General features: G+C 46.8%; 1 protein-coding gene across 1 annotated transcript in view; it reads right to left on the bottom strand.

The window, feature by feature from the left end:
- Positions 1-7,301: 7,301 nt before the first annotated feature.
- The window catches only part of dglucy (D-glutamate cyclase), a gene marked incomplete at both ends in the record, with an annotated part of 32,151 nt that continues 18,835 nt past the window's right edge, over positions 7,302-20,617 (bottom strand). The window contains 7 exon segments of the mRNA XM_080012092.1: positions 7,302-7,532; positions 10,152-10,304; positions 10,657-10,817; positions 15,791-15,917; positions 15,919-15,940; positions 16,056-16,108; positions 16,112-16,137. Of these exon segments, the coding sequence (XP_079868218.1) occupies positions 7,302-7,532; positions 10,152-10,304; positions 10,657-10,817; positions 15,791-15,917; positions 15,919-15,940; positions 16,056-16,108; positions 16,112-16,137 (773 nt within the window).

Below are 20,617 nucleotides of genomic sequence, written 5' to 3'. Positions count from 1 at the left end.
GCAACTGGCATCCCCCCGCCCACAACACAAACCAACACACAGATGGCAGCCGCAGGCACCCCCCAGGGGCACCGCCCCCTCCACCCCTGGAGACAGGCCAGCTCAATGCAAGGACAAGAGTTGCCGCCACCACCCGGCCCCCCTTACACCCCCGTCGGGCCTGGGACCCCCCACGGCCACAGCACTAAGCGCCACGGACGTCCCCACACGCACCGGGCATCTACCCAATCGCAGAGCTCCGGTGAGACCCGAGGGATCCCCACATGCCCCAAAACACCACGACATTGCCCCGATATAGGAAGACTAAAGTATTATGTTATATATTATGATGGCAGTTGATCTTGCAGGGGAGCATGCAGTGATGAAGACGGAAGTTATCACAGATCGAAAATGGCGGCACCTGCAGCACGGCCTGAAACACAGACAATCCGCTCCAATACAGACAAATAACAAAGCAAATTGCAAAAACTATTTATTTTTATATATATATATATATATATATATATATATATATATTTATGAATAAAGTTTAAAAAACTACGCAAAACCAAAATGGAGGACCTCGAGGACTATATCGATTTTTATTATAACGAGTATGTCATGGAAGAGGATCAGGACCGCAATAATCTGGCTAAAACAAAGAAAACAGACTCAGAAGCAGACACAGATGATCTAATCCCGAGTGCTGTAGAGGAAAGCTTGGTCCGCTTCTCTCAGACATCACTGAAATCAAAGCCAGCCTTGATTTTCTGCACCGCACGGTCGGCGAGATGCAAAAAGACAACGTGGATCTAAAAATCCTCCACAAAGGATCTCACAACGAGGGTGAAGGTTCTAAAAAAATAAAATAAAAAGATGAAAATGACTACCCTGGATATACAATCCAGAGGAAGCGGGATAACCTCATCTTTTCTGGGATCCCAGGGAACAAGACCAAGTCCCCAGAAAACATAGTTAAAGACTTCCTCCACACTGACCTGAAAATCCCCATGGACACCAGGAAGCAAATCACCTTCCACCGGGTTCACAACTGGGACACAGCATGGGGAACCTTCCCCGCTCCATCATTGTCAAGTTTAAACACTTCAAGCACAAGGAGCTGGTTAAAAGCAAAGGACGGGAGCTGAAAGGAACCACACTGGGTAAGAACGATCAATTCCCCCGGGAGATCAATGACCAATGGAAGGTGCTGCACCCCATCCTGAAGGAGAACCGGCATAAGGGTAAACGTGTGTCACTGGTTGTTGATAAACTATATATAGACGGTCTGTTATTCCGAGACTCCTCCATCACACCCTGGTTATTCTGATAATTATGTATGGATTTTGGTAATTCTGGTAACAGTGCGAGATGTAGAAATTAGCATGCTATCAATTTCAGGACTTAAAATATTTTCACTCTCATCATCTCACCTTCCTAATCCCCCCTCCCTTCATTTACATTTAGTCATTTAGCAGACGCTTTTATCCAAAGCGACTTACAAGGGAGAATAGCATTCAAGCTACATTGCGTCAGAGACATTAGTGTAACAATAAATACTGCTAGGTAGTGCTAAGTAATTGTAAGTAAGGAGAGGAGGTACTCTCTGAAGAGCTGGGTCTTCAAGTGCTTCTTAAAGACAGAGAGGGAGGTCCCTGCTCTGGTCAGTTTTGGCAGCTCGTTCCACTAACGTGGAACTACAAATGAGAATAACCTGGATTGCCGTGGTTGTACGGCCGGCAGAGCCAGGCGACGCTCATTTGATGAGCGCAGCATCCGGGGGGTAACATGTGCTTTTACAAGAGCATTTAAGTAGGTGGGAGCATTCCCAACTATCACTCTGTAGGCAAGCATAAGAGACTTGAACTTGGTGCGAGCGACTACAGGTAACCAGTGGAGCTCGATGAGCAGTGGACATTGGCCCTCTTTGGCTGGTTGAACACCAGTCGCACCGCCGCATTCTGTATCATCTGCAGTGGCTTCACCGCACAGGCCGGCAAGCCTGTTAAGAGGGCGTTGCAGTAGTCGAGACGGGACATCACCAAGGTTTGTACCAGCAGTTGAGTGGCATATTGGGTCAGGTACGGCCTGACTTTTCGGATGTTGAATAGTGCGAAGCGGCAGGACCGGGAGACAGCAGCAACATGGTCCGAGAATGTCAGTTGGTCATCAATAATGACACCTAGATTCCTTGCAGCCTTGGTAGGAACAAGAGATAGAGAGTCAATTTTAATATCAATGTTGTGATAAATACCTTGTTTGGCCAGGAAGACCAGCAGTTCCGTCTTCGCCAGGTTTAGTTGAAGATGATAATCCTTCATCCATGTGGATATGTCAGCGAGACAATCCGAGGTCCGCGTCGAGACAGTGGGGTCGTCGGGCAGGAAGGACAAATAGAGTTGAGTATCATCCGCATAGCAATGATATGAAAAGCCATGCGAGCGGATGATCGGGCCCAGTGAGGTGGTGTATATGGCAAAGAGGAGGGGTCCCAGCACCCAGACAGCTGGCCTTGCCATGTCACACTGAACGAGCACCCAGTAAGGTAAGAACCAGGAAAGTACACTGCCCGATATGCCCATACTTGAGAGTATGGACAGGAGTATGCTGTGATTGACAGTGTCAAAAGCAGCTGATAAGTCTAGCGGAATGAGAACCGAGGATTTGGCAGCAGCTCTAGTAGTTTTCAAGGCCTCTGTCGCAGACAACAGGGCTGTTTCGGTGGAGTGACCACTTTTGAAGCCAGATTGAAGTGTATCGAGAAGGTTGTTTCTTGACAGGTATTCTGTTACCTGGCTAGAGACCTCTATGGTTTTGGAAAGGAATGGGAGGAGAGAGACTGGCCAATAGTTTTTTACTTGAGTGGGATCGAGTGAGGGTTTTTTGAGCAGTGGTGCGACCCTAACCACTTTGAAAGCGGAGGGGAAAGTGCTGGAAATTAGGGAAGAATTAATCATATGTGTGATTGCTGGGGTGATAGTCGGTGATATGGCTTGAAGGAGGTTAGATGGGATCAGATCTAGCGGACAGTTAGTAGGACGGCTACATGTTAGTAGTTTAGATACCTCACTTTCAGCGAGGGGGGTGAAACCAGGGAACGATGAGCCTAGGGCTGGAGAAGACAGGTTGTGAGTAAGTTGTTTAGTGAATTGGCTGCTGATGGCTGCCACTTTGTTAGTAAAAAAGGAGGCAAGGCAGTCAGCAGTGAGGTTAGTAGCTGGGGGAGGTGGTGGAGGGTAAAGTAGAGACTTGAAGGTGGCGAATAACTTACGTGTGTCTGTGGCACCGTTGATCCAATCGTTGAAGAAGGCCTTCTTGGCAGCAGTGATGCTGGAAGAGAAGGAGGACAGCAGTGTCTGGTAGCTTGCAAGATCTTCAATTATTTTGGATTTGTGCCATTTCCTCTCGGCTGCTCTGAGGTCAGTGCGCGTTGTCCGGAGGGTGTCAGTCAGCCAAGGGTGCGACTGGGTTGATCGAGCAGGTCTGGTGGATAGTGGACACAGGCTATCCAGACATGAGCTCAAGGTGGAGCAGAGAGAGTCAGTGGCGTCATTAACCTGCAGAAAGGAGAAAGTGCCGTGAGGCGGAAGAGAAGAGGAGAGCACAGAGAAGAAGTGGGTGGGAGACAGGTTGCGGAGATTGCGGCGGATGGTAACCATGGGTGGGGAGGTGGGGGGTTGTTTTGGTAGCTGGACATTGAAGTGGATGAAGAAGTGGTCTGAGAGATGAAGAGGGGTGACCCTTAGGTTGTCCGTGGAGCAGCTCCGAGCAAGAATGAGATCAAGCTCTTTGCCAGCCTTGTGAGTCGGTGGAGTCGGGACCTGTCTTAGGTCGAATGAGCGAACCAAAGACAGGAAGTCAGCCGAGCTCGCACTGTCCAAGTGGATGTTCATGTGTCCGAGGACGAGCATGGGACACTCATGCTCAGGAATTGATGACAGCAGGGTGTCAAGCTCATGTAGGAAGTCACCTAGTTGTCCTGGTGGACGGTAGATGACGACCACATAGGCTTTCACCGGAGCAGTCACCAAGACGGCGTGATATTCAAAGGAGACAAAGTTGTTTAAAGGCAGCAGTGGATTAAATTTTTGAATGTGTTGGAAATTAGCAGGCCAGTCCCACCACCACAGTCAGATGGTCTGGATGTGTGGGAGAATGTGTAGTTTGTGGAGAGCCGGGGTTGCGCTATCCTCCATTTTAATCCACGTCTCAGTGAGAGCAAGGAGCTCCAAGGAGAGGTGGTTGGCATGACCAGAGATGAAGTCTGCCTGGTTAACTGCAGATCGACAATTCCACAAGCCAACAGAGAAGGAGGTCTTTGCAGTAGATGTTTGCTGCAGAGACCTGAGGTTACCTAGATTGCATCGGCGTATGGTATAACGAGGCTTTCTGGGTGACCTTGAAGTTGTAGAGATGTGGTAGTAGCACATTTTGTATGGAGTGAGGAAAAGAAGGCAGGTTTGCCTTGTTCGGTGTCCTTGCTTCGGTGGACGTGCAGAGGTAGACGTGCGTCTTTACACAGAGCGACTACAAATGGGCCAACCCTCGAAGCTAATGCATCAAGGGCAGGACCATAAATAGGTGATAGAATACAGCTGCTCATGTGATTAGGACTTGCACCTGGCTAAGAGCAGGCCCACATAAGCGAGGACTTAGCTGAATAGGGGGTGTGTCTAGAAACACAACCTTGTTGGCAGATCAGCAAATAGCACTGAAATGTGCAGAGTCAAACCAGTAGTCCTAAGTTGCAATATTACAATACTAGATAACATAAACAGAGCAGTAATACACTACACAGCAAACTCAGCACAAGAGCTTGTCTCCCTCCCTATTCCTTCCCTCCCTACTTCTCCCATCACTCTCACTCTATTCAATCTCTCACTATATGTACTGTATATCTAACTCTGCAATGTTCTAGTATGTTGTTGTCTATTTCTCATTTGTTTGTGAAGATATGTATCCCTACAAACATCCTGCAATACTAGGACAGTAAAATGGAATGTAAAGGAGGAAAACACAAAGATATCTATGGGAAAACATGGGCACGGTAGTATAGCTATTGACTTGGATGCACTGTGCTGCTGCATGGGAAAACTACAAATCCACATCCATCACCCCCTAAACTAACTTCAATGACAAACATTATTTTGTCAGTTGGAATGTGAGAGGCTTGAGCTCACCTGCTAAACGTAGCAAAATCCTAAGTCACCTCACCAGGATGGATCCCAGCTTCTGTGTACTTCAAGAAACTCACCTCACTGCATTGAGCATCTCAAACTCAAAGCTAAATGGGTTAAAAGATGTTTTCTGCGTCCTACAACTAAAAAAAATAGGTGTTTCTATATTGATCAACAAAAGTCTCCCATATCAAAATAAAATGAAAATATCAGATGTAGAAGGGCCTTACATAATTATGAATGGAATTTTAGATAACATCAAATTAACCATAGCAAATATGGTACCTAAATTTCTTTCACAATATATTTTCAAAACTATTGGAATTCTCTGACTCTCTTCTCTTCTCTCTAACACAGTACTGGATCCAAGTTTAGACCATTTTCAAACCAGAAATAATCAGAGATCCTGGCGTTCGTTGGACACTATAAAACAATATATGAGTGATCTTGCTCTTGGCGTTTGTTGGCGATCAAATAATCCACATAATTGAGAGTACACATATTATTCAACACCCCACCAGAGCTTCTCTAGAATCGACCCTTTTTTGACAAGTACCTCTGTAATGTCCAAAATCACTAATCCTGAACTCCACCCTATTGTAATATCCGATCACGGGCAGATTAGTTTCAACCTCATAAATGAAACCAACCGGAACTCTCCCGGCAGGTGGCGGTTTAACGCCTCACTTTTGACAGATAAAGAATTTAATCATTTCGGTTTTGCTCAAACCCAATAATGACCTAACCCTCACCTCCAGTTATATAGCCATGAGCCTTAATATTAATTGCAATTTAAAAATTACGAGTAAAACACTAACCAACAGAATTGAAAAAAGTAACTGCATTTATAATTCAACCAGACCAAAAAGGCTTTGTCAAAGGCAAACACTCATCCAGCAATATGCGCCGTTTATTCAGTCTGATCAGCATATCTCAAAGGAACAACTTAAATACTGTTATTGTCTCTTTAGATGCCGAAAAAGCATTTGACAGAGTTATTTGGACATATCTCTTTTCAACCCTCAACAAATTTGGCTTTGGAAGGTCAGTCATTCAATGGATCAGAATCCTGTACAACCCCCTATCTGCTTCTGCCATCTTTATTGAACCCCTCGCGGCGGCCATCTGTCAAAACATTAATATCGTTGGCAATTCCAAAATGCATCTCATCAAATATAAGATTCTGCACAGAGCACAGAACACAAGATGTTCAAAATGGGTTTTGTGGATAAAGACGTTTGCTTCTTAACACCAGAGATGACTACTTTTCTCCTTCTTGCTCCGCCCACTTATACAAGCATTCTGGAACAACATCACAAAGAAGCTATGAACCCTTCGGGGTCACAGCATTCCAGTCTCTCTGATTATATGTCTCCTCAGTGAGCAGTGAATGAAATATGGGCTACGTTAATCACTGACATAACTCCATCATTTAATACTTGAGTCTCCCTAAGTCGGGGCAATGTCGTGGTGTTTTGGGGAATGTGGGGGTCCTCCTGGTCTCGCAGGGCTCTGCAGCTGGGTGGGTGCCTGGGCGGCTCTGGGAACGTCCGTGGTGCTTAGTCCTGTGGTCGTGGGGGGCTCCCAGAGCCCCACGGGGTTGTCAGGGGGGCTGTCTCTGGGGGTGGAGCTGGTGCTCCTGGGGAGTGCCTGCAGCTGGCATCCATTGGTTTGAGGCGTGGTTGTGGGTTTGGGGCTCGGGTTGGGGGCGGGGGGTGCAGGTTGCTGGTTTGGGTCTTGGCCCCGTGGACGGCGGTGGAGTTGGCCACCCTGTGGGCAGGGTGGCAGGGCTTGCCTGTCCTTCTGCATCCTGTGAGGGGGGGGGTGGCCCATCGTGCCGGGGCTGGTTAGGTGTTCTGTCTGGCCCTGTGACCCGGGGGCCTGAACCTGGCCAGGTATGCTTGGCGCGGGGCTCACCATGTTGCCTCCTTCGGTGGGGGCAGATCTGCACGGCATGGCGGTGGCGCATGGCGGGCCGCTCTGCACTCGTGGCTGGTCACTTTAGGTTAGGTGCCACCAGGTACGGGAGGTGAGGTCCGTGTGGTAGCTCCCTGGCCTGCTGCACCCCTGCATCGATCTGGTTGCGCTTTGCCTATCCCTCCCAGTGCCAAGACTCATACTCAGTACATACACCACACAATAGGCCTAGGGATTGCGGGTAGGTGGGGTGGGAGCAATGTGGGTGGGGATGCGGCCGGGAGCGGCTAGGCTGGAGTTGTGGCGGCTTGCGCCTGGTGGCTTAAGGTGTGCTGCGACCTGGTGGAGCTGTGGGGAGCATTGCCGATACCTTTCGGGGCCCCTGGGGAGCAAGCTGTTGTGGGTGAGGGTCCGGGTGCGGGGGTGGCTCTCAGCCTTTGCTCCCGTTGTGTGGCTTCTCTGCGTTGGGTGCCATGGACGCTGGGGGTGGTGGAGGGCGCTCGGCTTTCACGGCAGCTAGTGGTTCGGGGGGTGTCTGCCTGGATCCGGGTCTGTGGTACGTGCCTGGCGCCTGTGGCCCGGGTTCTGTGCCTGCAGCTGCATCTTGTGCCTGCACTTGGGGGTGTATTTGTATGTGTGCGCCCCTGAGATGTGGGGTCTCTTCGTGCTCCCTGGGACTGGGTAATGCTCCTTGGGGCCAGGCGTGGGGGTTTCTCTGCGGGCCTCCAGCTTCTCTGGGGCTCTGTGGCTGCAGGGCGGGGTGCTCGGGGCTTTCCTGCAGCTGTGGATGTCTATGCAGCTGCAGAGCTTGGGGGGGCTTCGGGGCCCTTTCCGCTGCTTGCTGTCACCCACAACATAATACCGACCTTATACTCCAGAACCAATTGGGATAAGTCCTGTACACCACCACCACACTTGCCTTGAATGCACCCCAGCACCCTCCTGGTTGCATTCCTCTCCTTTCCTCCCTCATTTACTGCCATAACTATGACAGGAAGAGGCCACGTGCCCAAATGTTGTTCCATTTTTTTTGGACCTGATTAACTTTGTTTATCAATACATGTTACATGTCTTATGTTTATGTTTCCGTGTAAATGTTGTATGGTTCTATGTTTAATTGTCTCACCCGTGGTGAATCTCCCGCTCTTGGAGTAGTGATTAGTTGTTTATAGACCTAAACATGGTAAGATCATTCTCCAAAGAGGGGGATTGGTGGTGGTTCTGTATAACCAAAAACTGTGCTGTTGTCATCTTATAGGTCATCCACAGGACAGAGTTATTGCAGCAGTTCTTGATGATTTCAGAAATAATAATGAGCTGAATTGCAGGTTGAGAACTTGAACTCCACTTGCTGACTAACTCTGTCCTATATGCAATGGGGGAAAAATATTTATCCAAAAAAAAAAAGATAAGAACAGATAAGAAAAACAGGGGCTTTTGTGGCGCAGGCGCAGGCGCAGGCGCAGGCACACGCACACGCACACGCACACGCACGCACGCACACACACACACACACACACACACACACACACACACACACACACACACACACGATTATACAGCATAAATTCTCATGGTTTGATATCACTTGATGGCTTTATTCATCAACGCTTAATACAAAAATATGATATTAATTTCCTAATGTACATTGCTTGAAACATCCTGACAGGTCAAAGATAAAAGCAAAGCGCTTTAGATATTATTTCCCAATTAAATGCAGCATTAATTGGAACATGAATCATCCATAAGTTGTCCATGTGTTTTATTAGTAGTATTTGGATCACGAGGAAAATAATTTGCCCTTTGTTTGTATAGCTTCACAGAGCTCATTATCCATTCACCAGGAGTAGATGGAGAGGGAGAGAAAGTGGAGTCCTTTGCTGCATTGTCGCTGCAGTAGTCGGGCGCAAGCTAAGCAGAGCAGCTTTTTAGAAACACACACACACACACACACAGTCAAGACACACAGAAACTGCGTTTCCTGTCTATTGATATTTCAGCAACAAGAGTGTGTCTGTATGTGTGGCTGTGTGTGTTAGGTCAGAGGCATTATTTTATTTTTTTTCATTTCATTTTTATTTCTTCCTTTCACATGCACTCCAATCACACCGCTTTTGACCAGAAGGATAAATAATTCACACAGCATTTACAATTAAATAATCCCACAGCCCAAAAAACGTCAGAAATGTGTAGAACTGTACTTATCACTATTGCTTACTCTTGGATGATTCGTTAATAGCGAACACATCTTCTAAATGACTCTGGGGTCGGGAGTAACTCCAGAAAAAGAGTGGTCGAGCAAGTGAATCCTAATTCAGAAACTGAGGCGGAAAAATTCAACGACTCTCTTTGCTGAGTGAATCATCAAGAGCCGAATCTCAATATAGAATCAAACCTTTCATCACTATGTAAAGTCAGCACCCTGAAAGTAAAACTTGTTCTGATGAACACAGAGCTGCTATTCTGTCAGGAATTCTGTGAAGCCTTTTGTAACAAATGAAGGGTTAGACAAATTAGTACAGCGTGGCAATTTTGATCTTGCAACACAAAAGCCAATTTCCAGTATAAATTTTTTAAAAGGAATTCAAAATACCTTCAGGGTTAGAAGATGATTGTTTTGAGACTGGTACTTTGATAATATAATCAAATGTTCTGGTTTGAAAACATCTAATTACCTCTATGTGTCCAAAATAAAGCACAACGTTAAGTCACTTTTCCTCAGTATCCGTTGATATACTGTATATCATGTTTGATAAAGCTCTTGGTATGAAATTATTGTTTCGGGCAGTGGTATTCAAACATTTTTTGCCGAGCCCCCCTTCAGACAGGATTATGTCAAGGCACAAATCTGGGGAAGGATATAAAACAAAATCTCCAAAATGTGGAAAAAGTGAAGGGGCCTGAAAACTGCATACAGTAAACAATACCCTATGTTAGTTTGGTATTGGACTGCATTGAAGTATTGGATGTCATTGATTATAAGGCATTTGAAATTAATTGTATTGCACTTCGACAATCTCTGTCTTGTGAATGCATCCTATATGGTGCTGGGGGGGTGAGTGGCAGTCCGATTGGGACAGCGGCGAGCGGGTCCAGCGTGACGCCCAGCAGTCTGGAGATCAGTTCGGAATGCGTGGGGTAAAAGGTCAGGCTGTCCACCCCCATGCCCAGGTTGCCGGTCTTGCCGCAGCACACTGCAAAATCCACCAGGCTGGAAAGCAACGACTCCTCCTCGAAACAGAGAGAGGAAGCGATAGACAGAGACAGAGACCGAAAGATAGAGAGACAATTTGGAAAAAATGGAATCGCTCAAAAATGCAACAAACACATTAGGGACGGGTTTAAGATTTGTACCTATAATATAGGTACAATTTTTTTTCTACTATTTAGAAATCAAACTCGGTTATGAAAATACGTTGAGAGATAAAAAAAAACAACTAAAAAAAACACAAAGGAATACGAATCTGGAAAAATCTCGTTTTCCTTCAAGAAAGGTTTTTCCAACTTATTTGGCTGCTCCTGGCGATTTTAGAAATGCGCGAGACGCCGGCTTTTGCTGTGGTGGGTCACATATGTGTCTGACCTTGTCCACAGAAGGTAGACAGGAAGCCCAGGTACTGAGCTGTGGGGTGGGGTTTGAGTGTTCGCCTCCCTGTCCTTTCCGTATATAGCGCTGGTGAATGGGACAGGTTTGGAGGAGGTAGAAGCCACAGGCCACTGCATATCCTCCCCAGTTGGACACCCCTAGACAGGCATGGGATAGGGGGTTAGAAGGCGAGACAGTTAGTCCAACAGTTAGTCTCGGTAAGATAGACCAAAAGTGAATTTCCCCCCAAAAAAAGAAAAAAAGTTAGAGTATCCCTTTAATCTTAATTGCACAATTCAAATGGTAGTAGTAGGAATAATAAACAAGAACTTCAACTCAACCTTTACGTTCTTTAGATACTGTAGATAATAGATATCTACAGTATAGATAACGATCGATTCTGCTCATAGCAGATCATTTTGGTTGAATAATACATTTTTTTCCATTTTATCTTATTTTTTGTAGTGGTTTTATGGTGTAGTGTGAGGAACTGCAATAACATAACGGCTCCTCTGCCTCTGGTCATGAGTTCTCCTGTCTTCCCCGTCACAGTCCTGATCCCCTGTCTGCTGCCTGTTCTCCTGGGCCCTGTTTCCCTGCCTGTTCTTGGACCCTGATGCCCTGCGGGCTTCCCTGGACCCTCATTCCCTTGTTTTGACCCCTGCCTTTTTTGCAATAAACTCCTGCCGTTTTCCCTACTGTCAGGGTTCGCCCGGGTCCTACCAGCATCAGCCACTAGATGCCGCCAGTACTGCTTTTTCAAGGTTGCTCTGCTTCACCTATTTCTGTTCCTGATTACCCTGCCTCATTAGATGATATGTTTCACCTGGACTGGGCCTCCGGGCGTCTCACCGAATGGGGCCCTGCCTGCCACACCACCTGTCTTCGTTCTAGTCCGTCTTCTCACCCTCTCGAGTCTCCAGTCCGTGTCCAAGCTCGGGCCCCTTCCCAAGCCCCTGCCCACTCCGGAGTTCCTGTCCGTGTCCTGGCTCCAGTCCGTATTCAAGGTCCCATCCATCCCGAGTTTTCACGAGTGCCCCACGAGTATGCCGATCTGAGGGAGGTCTTCAGCAAGAGACGGGCCACCACGCTTCCTCCCCATCGGTCCTATGACTGCGCCATCGACCTTCTGCCTGGCACCGGCCCTCCTCGAGGACGTCTCTTCTCTCTCTCTGCCCCTGAGACTACAGCCATGGAGGAGTACATCCGGGGGGCGCTCACCTCAGGTTTCATCCGCCCTTCTACTTCCCCGGCGGGCACAGGGTTTTTCTTCGTGGGTAAGAAGGATGGCGGCCTGCGTCCCTGCATTGATTACCGTGGTCTGAACAAGATCACGGTCAAGAATCGCTACCCCCTTCCTCTCATGTCCACATCTTTCGAGCAACTGCAAGGCGCCACCATCTTCACCAAACTCGATCTTCGAAACGCATACAATCTCGTCCGCGTCCGCGAGGGGGATGAGTGGAAGACCGCCTTCAACACACCTACCGGCCATTATGAATACCTGGTCATGCCTTTTGGATTGGCCAATGCTCCCGCTGTCTTCCAGGCCTTTGTAAACGACGTCCTCCGTGAGTTTCTCAACCGCTCCGTGTTCGTCTACATCGATGACATCCTCATCTTCTCCAGGACCCTTCCCGAACACATACAGCATGTGAGACAGGTCCTTCACTGCCTGCTCGCCAATGGCCTCTATGTGAAGCTGGAAAAGAGTGAGTTCCACGCCACCACTGTTCAGTTCCTGGGGTTTGTCATCACCGAGGGTCACGTCCAGATGGATCCTGCCAAGACCGAGGCCGTCCGGGACTGGCCACCACCCACCTCGGTCAAACAGGTGCAGCGCTTCCTCGGGTTTGCCAATTTTTACAGGCGATTCATTCGGGGTTTTAGCACGGTGGCAGCTCCCCTCACCGCCCTCACTAGGACATCCACAGACTGCTTCGCCTGGACTGCGGAGGCTGAGGGGGCGTTCAGGGCTCTCAAGATGCGGTTCACCGCTGCCCCTGTCCTGGCCACACCAGAGCCTACCCTACCCTTCGTGGTGGAGGTGGATGCTTCCGATGTGGGAGTGGGGACCGTTTTGTCCCAAAGGACTCACGACAGGAAGCTCCATCCATGTGCTTTCTTCTCCCGTCGCCTCACCCCAGCGGAACGGAACTATGACATAGGGAACCGGGAGCTACTGGCAGTCAAACTGGTGTTGGAGGAGTGGCGGCACTGGCTGGAGGGGGCCCAACACCCATTTATCATCTGGACCGACCACAAGAACCTGACATACATTCAGGAGGCCAAACGCCTCAACTCCCGTCAAGCCCGATGGGCCTTGTTCTTCAATCGGTTCAACCTATATCCTGTCGTATCGTCCCGGGTCCAAGAACCTCAAGCCCGACGCTCTCTCCAGACAGTTTGACCCTCCTGAGCTGGTTGAACTCCCTGGTTGAGCCCATTCTCCAGAGCTCCTGCATCTTGGCTCCGGTCCGCTGGGGAATCGAGACGCAGGTCCGGCAGGCCCAAAGGAGGGAGGCGGATCCCGGCAACGGGCCCCCGGGTCACCTGTTTGTCCCGAAGGCTGTCCGATCACAAGTCCTGCAATGGGGGCATTCATCCCGCCTCACTGGCCACCCGGGGATCTCCAGGACCCTCGAGTTCCTCCGCAGGCCTTTCTGGTGGCCTACCATGGAGCAGGACGTCCGGTCTTTCGTCGCTGCCTGCACCATCTGCACCCAGAACAAGAACCCCCGGTCACGTCCCATGGGGCTGCTGCATCCCCTTCCCATCCCCAGTTTGCCCTGGTCACACCTCTCAGTGGACTTCATCACCGGCCTTCCATTGTCTCGGGGCCACACTGTCATCTTTGTCGTTGTAGACCGGTTCTCCAAGGCTTGCCGTTTTATTCCTCTGCCCAAGCTCCCCTCAGCTCTGGAGACTGCTGAGCTCATGGTGCAGCACGTTTTCAGGGTGTTCGGCCTGCCCCTGGACGTGGTGTCAGACCGCGGTCCGCAGTTTGCATCCCGGTTCTGGAAAGCATTCCACCAGCTCCTCGGCGCCTCCGTCAGCCTGTCCTCCGGTTTCCACCCGCAATCCAATGGCCACCAGGACCTGGAGACAACACTGAGGTGCCTCGTGTCCTCCAACCCTGCCTCCTGGAGCGACCATCTAGTGTGGGCGGAATACGCTCACAACACTCTGCGCTGCTCTTCCACTGGCATGTCCCCGTTTGAGTGCCAGTTCGGGTACGTACCTCCTCTGTTTCAGGAGCAGGAGGCGGAGGTGGGAGTGCTGTCAGCCCAGCGGTTCGTCCAGCGGTGCCGACGGACCTGGCAGAGGGCTCGTCAGGCCCTGCTGAGGACATCCCGGCAGCAGCAGATCCAGGCCAACCGACGGCGCAGACCAGCGCCTATGCTCCGTCCGGGCCAGAGGGTCTGGCTGTCCACCAGGGACCTTCCATTACGGGTGGAATCACGCAAGCTCGCGCCACGGTATGTTGGGCCCTTCAAGATCGTGCGGCGGGTCAATCCTGCCGCATACCGTCTTCTGCTCCCCAGGTCCATGAGGATAAACCCCACCTTCCACGTGTCGCGGCTCCGACCGGTGGTCACCAGCACCTTGGCGCCCACCACGAGGCCTCCTCCGGCGCCTCGCATCATCGACGGTCAGCCCGCCTACACGGTCCGCCGGCTCCTGGACTCCCGCCGGGTCTGCGGGCCCTGCAATACCTGGTGGACTGGGAGGGTTACGGGCCGGAGGAGCGCTCCTGGGTTCCGGCCCGGGATATCCTGGACCCCTCTCTGATCCAGGATTTCCGCCGTCGCCACCCGACACTCCCTGGAGGAACGTCGGGAGCCGTTCCTAGACGGGGGGGTCCTGTCAGGGTTCGCCCGGGTCCTACCAGCATCAGCCACTAGATGCCGCCAGTACTGCCTTTTCAAGGTTGCTCTGCTTCACCTATTTCTGTTCCTGAATACCCTGCCTCATTAGATCATATGTTTCACCTGTGTCTCGTTTGGTCGTCCCTATTTAGACCCTGTCGTTTGTGTCCTCGGGCGCTCAGTCTTGAGTTTGTCTAACCTCAGGACAACGCTCTTGTCCCAAGCTCCCGAGACTTCTTATTTGTTTTTGCCCAGTTTTTGTACTTGTTTTGAGTAAACCTCTATTTTTGCCACCTCGCCTCTGCCTTGTTCTCTGCACCTGGGTTCACTCAGCACACCTCCTAACACCTACCATGTGTCTGCAATTGGGTTCTTTGGCCTGACCATCCCACACTTGACAGATGATGTGTGAATGTGTGTGTGTGATTAACCCCGCCCAAAATCCACAGCTTAGCCACCTACCAGCAAACTTTTAATTAAAACACTGAGTTCCGCCCACTCCAAGCTTCACACATTTATCATCAGATAATAGCACTTGTTATTAACTTATAACCACGACAAACTCACAACCAACTGAACCACCAGAACCGTCTTGCCCGCTCACCGACATCCCTTGAAAAGTTGAATGCCGCTCAACATGTATGTGACAAATAATCTCTTGAACTTGAACTTGAACATCCGTCTGAATACAAACCCCTCCATCAGTTCCAACCTGGGGACTGGGTCCTTGTAAAGAACCTACGACGGTCAACTTGGCACAATCACTGCTTCCTGGGACCGTTCCAAGTCCTGCTTGTCACCAACACTGCCCTCGAGATCAAAGGCCATGCCTCCTGTGTTCACGCCTCCCACTGCAAGAAAGTTTCTACTGCCCTTTGGGTACTCGTTGAAGAGACAACGTGAGTGTACGCCGAACGCTGCTCACCCTGCAACTGCGATGGAACCACGTTGACCGCACCCCTTCCGCCATACAGGCTTCTGCGGCCCAAGAGCCACCTTATGTTTTTTACTCGCAATTGCTATATTGGTTGTCATCCCCATAATTATTGTTTCTGATGTTTTATTGTGTTTTACATTTTCAGCATTCTATTTTGATGTTTTACATTTCATGTTTTAGTATTTACATTTAACATTTTTGTTTTTATATTATCCTTATGTTTATTGATTAAAAGGGTGGACAAAAATTATTAGAAAATAAATGTCAATAATCTGTATGCAAAAAAAACATGCTGTATGTTTGTGTCTGTGTACGTGATATTTACCTGGAGTGGATATTCCAGGGATGTCCCTAGTAGCAATGAACAAGTCATCAATGGGATCCACCAGATGCTTAATATTGACTCCCCTCATGTTATAGTAGTTTCCATTTTCTGCCCGACCACTGTGCTCTAACCGCAACCAGGTGGTCGTACCTAGTGAGAGGACAACCCATAATGGGTTATGTTAAGCCTTTTACGTGATTATTGGAGTGATAAGACTCGAGGTCAAGTCAAGTTTATCAGCATGAAAGGGTCAATTAGAGCTAACCTGGGTTTTTTGGCGTCTCCTCCGTGACACAGTAAGTGAAGGGCAGCATCCAGTTATGTGTCTTCAAAAGTAACTGAGGTGTCTGGGAATGTTTGGCGTCCCAAGAAAGTACCCATTGTATAATATAATTACTCACAGATGCTGCCAGGGGTCTCAAGAGAGAGACCCCATTGCCAGGGGCCCCCGGGATAAGGGAGGTGGAATGTGAACTGTGACCCGTAGATTGGAATCCGATGGGTGACGTCTCTGGACAAGCATAAAAGCACACTCCCTAGTTCCATTCGGGAGGGGAACACATTTGCCGTCTGTTCTCTCCCAGACATTTCATGGCAAGTCTGGTTTGATGCTGTTCTTACTTGTAATAACTGTAATATTATAATCAAGTCAGCGTCAGCGGAGAGTCCTTCTTCATCAACACATCATCAACAACAAAGAAACTACAAATTGGCGTCATGAACCAGGATCTGTTGGGTCTCACTTGCCACTGGCCATCAGAATCAGCAAGGTCACCACTTTAAACACCTCAGGGTGAGTGTTCTTTCACAAATACGAGCTGCTGTGTGGTCTGAGAAACGGTAGGTTTTTGTGCCGGTAGGCTGCACTGACAAGAGCAGATTGTGTGGAGATGAGCGATGATGTGTTGATGTGTGAAGTGAGTTTGCATCTAAATTGGGGTTTATTATGTTGTAAAATACGTAAATAAGGGAAATAAGAGAGTAATAAATTAAGAAAAAGAGAAATAGAGAATAGAGACGAGAGAAATAAGAAAAGTTCAAAGAGAATTAAGTTGAAGTAAAAAGTAATAAAAAGTACTAAATAACCATGCAAGATTAATGAAGACAGGGCCCGTATCTTCTTAACGGTAAAACGTGTACATTAGCTGCTGTGTGAAAGTTGGCCGTATGAAAATATAATATAGTAAAATCTGTGTAAGAAAAACAAAGAGGAAATAACCCTGGCCAGGGGAATTGGCTTAATATGAAACAATTAGAAATAAGATGAAAAAGATGAAAGTGAAAAAGAGTTAAACGTTGACTTATGGCTTAAAAGAGGAAATAAGATGAAACAAAGTTGGAGAAAAGTAGGGAAAACAGGGCTGAACCTACCGAGGAGAACTAGTGAACATGCATGATGAAAGACTCTGGTTAAAAAGAGAATTTGTTAAAGGTTTGGCCAAAGTGAAAATTTTGATGAAATTAGAAAAGTATAAATGAGTCGACATTAAAATATAAAGTTAAGCGCTATGGAAGTCTTTGGAGGATCAGACTATTGCTCGACAGACATGTCTATTTCTTTTTTGTGTGTGTGTGTGTGTGTGTGTGTGTGTGTGTGTCGTGGCTAAAGATGTGTGAAGAGATTTGTGTATTGTTTGTGTATATGTATAAATGATATATAGAATATATGTGTTATTAAATAGGTATACATAGGTGGCGAGTGGTTTGAGTAATACATAAAGAAAGACATTTTTGCCTCTTTAGTGATAAAACATATATGAGCCTTTTTCAAGGACATTTGTACAATTGACAAAACCTATGAGCCTTTCTTGAAGGACGTTTTATACATTTGAGAAAAAGTATGAGCCTTTCTTTAAGGCTGTTGTACAATTGATAAAAAAGTATGAGCCTTTCTTTAAGGACGTTTTGTACATTTGATAAAGAATATGAGCCTCTCTACTGGATGTTCACACATATGAGCCTTATGAGATAGAGTAAAGCCAACCAGCAACAGTTTGCTTACACATGCATGTACACATTCAGAGAAAAAAAGAAAAATCTCCTGTTCTGATTTTGTAAGTAGGATTTGTGGATTGTTTGATTTGTGTGTGGACTCTTTCTTTGTCTTTTTCATGTTTGTTGTCTGTGTGTGTGAATGTGCTGGCTGTGAGTTTTGTCAGGTTAAAAGAATAGAAAGTCTTGTTAAAATAGAAGGAGAAGCTTTATTCCTCACTTTATTCACATGCCACTTTAATGCACATATCTGTATATACATAATTGCCTATTCCATATACATAAGCATATTCCCTCTATCTATTCCATTTAATTTCATTTTATTTTATTGTATTTTATTTTATTCTATATATTTTTATTTTATTCTATAAGTATCTGACTTACTCTATTATGTTTTAGGAGTCAGTTAGTTGGTCTATTAGGAATACATTTTTCCTAGGACATATTGTGTTTTATCACCTGGAGCGTTTCATTTCACTGCATATACGTATGAAAGTATGTATATATATATGTGACGAATAAACCTCTTGAATCTTAAATCTTGAATCTTGAAGCTGGTTTTGGCTGCCAGAAAATAGGTCTGTGTTTTGGCTGCTGAGTGAGAGAAAACAGCTCTGACTATTGGCTCTGTGGGTGGCCTAGGGGAGCTAAAACAGGATGTTCACTCGCTGATGACCAGTGCATACTGGAAGTTGTGCCTAAATTTAACAGGTGGGGCAAGGGGTGGTGCTTCATACAGAGTGGCGATTAGTTAACTCCTCCTGACAAGAGGGGCTGTGAAGTAGCGCCCTCCTCTCTTCTCTCAGTATGATAGAAGAAAAAATAAAATTAAATTAAATTAAAAAGATGAATAGAATAAAAATAATTAATTGAAGGTGATATCAGATTGACTAATATACTCTTTATATTTAAATGCATTATATGAATAAAAGTAAATATTGCTTTATTACAAATGTACGAGAAATAAGAAAGTTGTTAATGTCTCACTGAATTATATTACAGTGTGTATAAGAATTTAGAGTGAGCCTAAGACACTGAACTCTTGTGTGGTTCATTTTCTTTTTTTTCTTTCTTCCTCTCTTTTACTATGCTGAGTGAAAGCTGGGGGAAAGACAGAGAAGATGGAATGTGTCTGAATTGGATCATCCAAGGGGCAGATGACAAGACATCTGGCAGTTCTTCACAGACACTGGGAGCATGCGGATGACAGTCATAGGAATCCTGATTCCAGTTTAAATTAGGCCAGTGCGGTTTTATCCACAAACTCTTTCAGTAGACACCTGCATTTACCCATTTGTGTATACATTTAGTTATAGCCAACATAATTGATACATGTTTAGCTTGTTTTCACATATAGGCTTACAGTAGTTATTTTTCATATATTACATTTGCAATTATTTAGTGGGAGACTTGGCAATGGACTGACTAATTAAGGCATTTGCCTAATTGATGGAGTATTATTGATTTGATTGATCACTTGTGGAAAAGCTGATTTGATTTAAATACTGTTGAGTGTTGTGAATATTGTTTTCATTATCTGAGTATGGTTTACCTTGATTGAGGTTGTTTTGAGCTTGAACATTGATATAATTTTGATAATTTAAGATAAATGAGTGTGATCAGATGCATCAGATGATGAACAAGTGAATTTGCTTTCATAAGTGGGAAGCTATTGGTCTCCTTTGGGGTTGGTAAATTCAGTTGTTGTTGTTGTAGTTTGGTTGAGTGTGATTACACGGTGCTTTATAAATAATTTGATTCGATTTACAATAAAATAAAAGGATCATTATGATGTCAAAAATGGATACTAACATTACAAAAGCAATCACTCCTGTTGATGTAGTGCGAAAGAATAATCCCCTTATTAAAAATATTGCTAAATTATCAGGAAAATGGAGCAAGCGTTGGCCTGACATTGAACAACCGTGGCCAGTTGAAGGAACGCTTAATACGGATGTGATGAAAACAATGCAGGCGCTTGTGTCCACATATAAAGTAAATCAAAAGAAAGGTAAAAAAGGACAGAGACACACAGAGAAAATACAAACAGAACTTGGCATTCTGCAGCTGTTCGAAAAGTAGGGACAGAAATTGTTCGAAGCCGCAAAAGAAAAAAGGGAATGGAATATACAAGAAGTAAAGAAAAATGATAAGGAAACAGAAAAATTGATGAAGATTATGGCACACTTCTCATATACTGCATCTGTAAAGAAGCCCCCTGTTAGGAGGTGTGCTGAGTGAACCCAGGTGCAGAGAACAAGGCAGAGGCGGCAAAAATAGAGGTTTACTCAAAACAAGTACAAAAACTGGGCAAAAACAAATAAGAAGTCTCGGGCGCTTGGAACAAGAGTGTTGTCATGAGGTTAGACAAACTCAAGACTGAGCGCCCGAGGACACAAACGACAGGGTCTAAATAGGGACGACCAAACGAGACACAGGTGAAACATATAACGTAATGAGGCAGGGTAATCAGGAACAGAAATAGGTGAAGCAGAGCAACCCTGAAAAGGCAGTACTGGCGGCATCTAGTGGCCGATGCCGGTAGGCCCCGGGCGAACCCTGACACCCCCGCCTTATGAGAAGGAGGTGAAGTTCACTGATGTTTATCCCCAGCTCCCAGGGATTACACAGCAGGGCAACTATCTCTTCAAAGATGAGGATGGGCAAATAATAGAGATGGGCAAGGCTAAAACAACCATAAAGATGTACCTGATCTCCAACAGTACAAAGAGAAGGAACCGGTTGGGAATCAGACATGAGTCAGAAGTCTGGAAATAGGAGAAGAGATTGTGAGTGATTCAGACAAAGCTGTTGAAGGATACGACCCAGCAGTCA

This window comes from Zeus faber (genome assembly GCF_960531495.2).
Source record: "Zeus faber genome assembly, chromosome: 13".
Lineage (NCBI taxonomy): Eukaryota > Metazoa > Chordata > Actinopteri > Zeiformes > Zeidae > Zeus > Zeus faber.
Note: the sequence above shows the minus strand (reverse complement) of the source record. Positions and strands in the feature narration are given on the sequence as shown.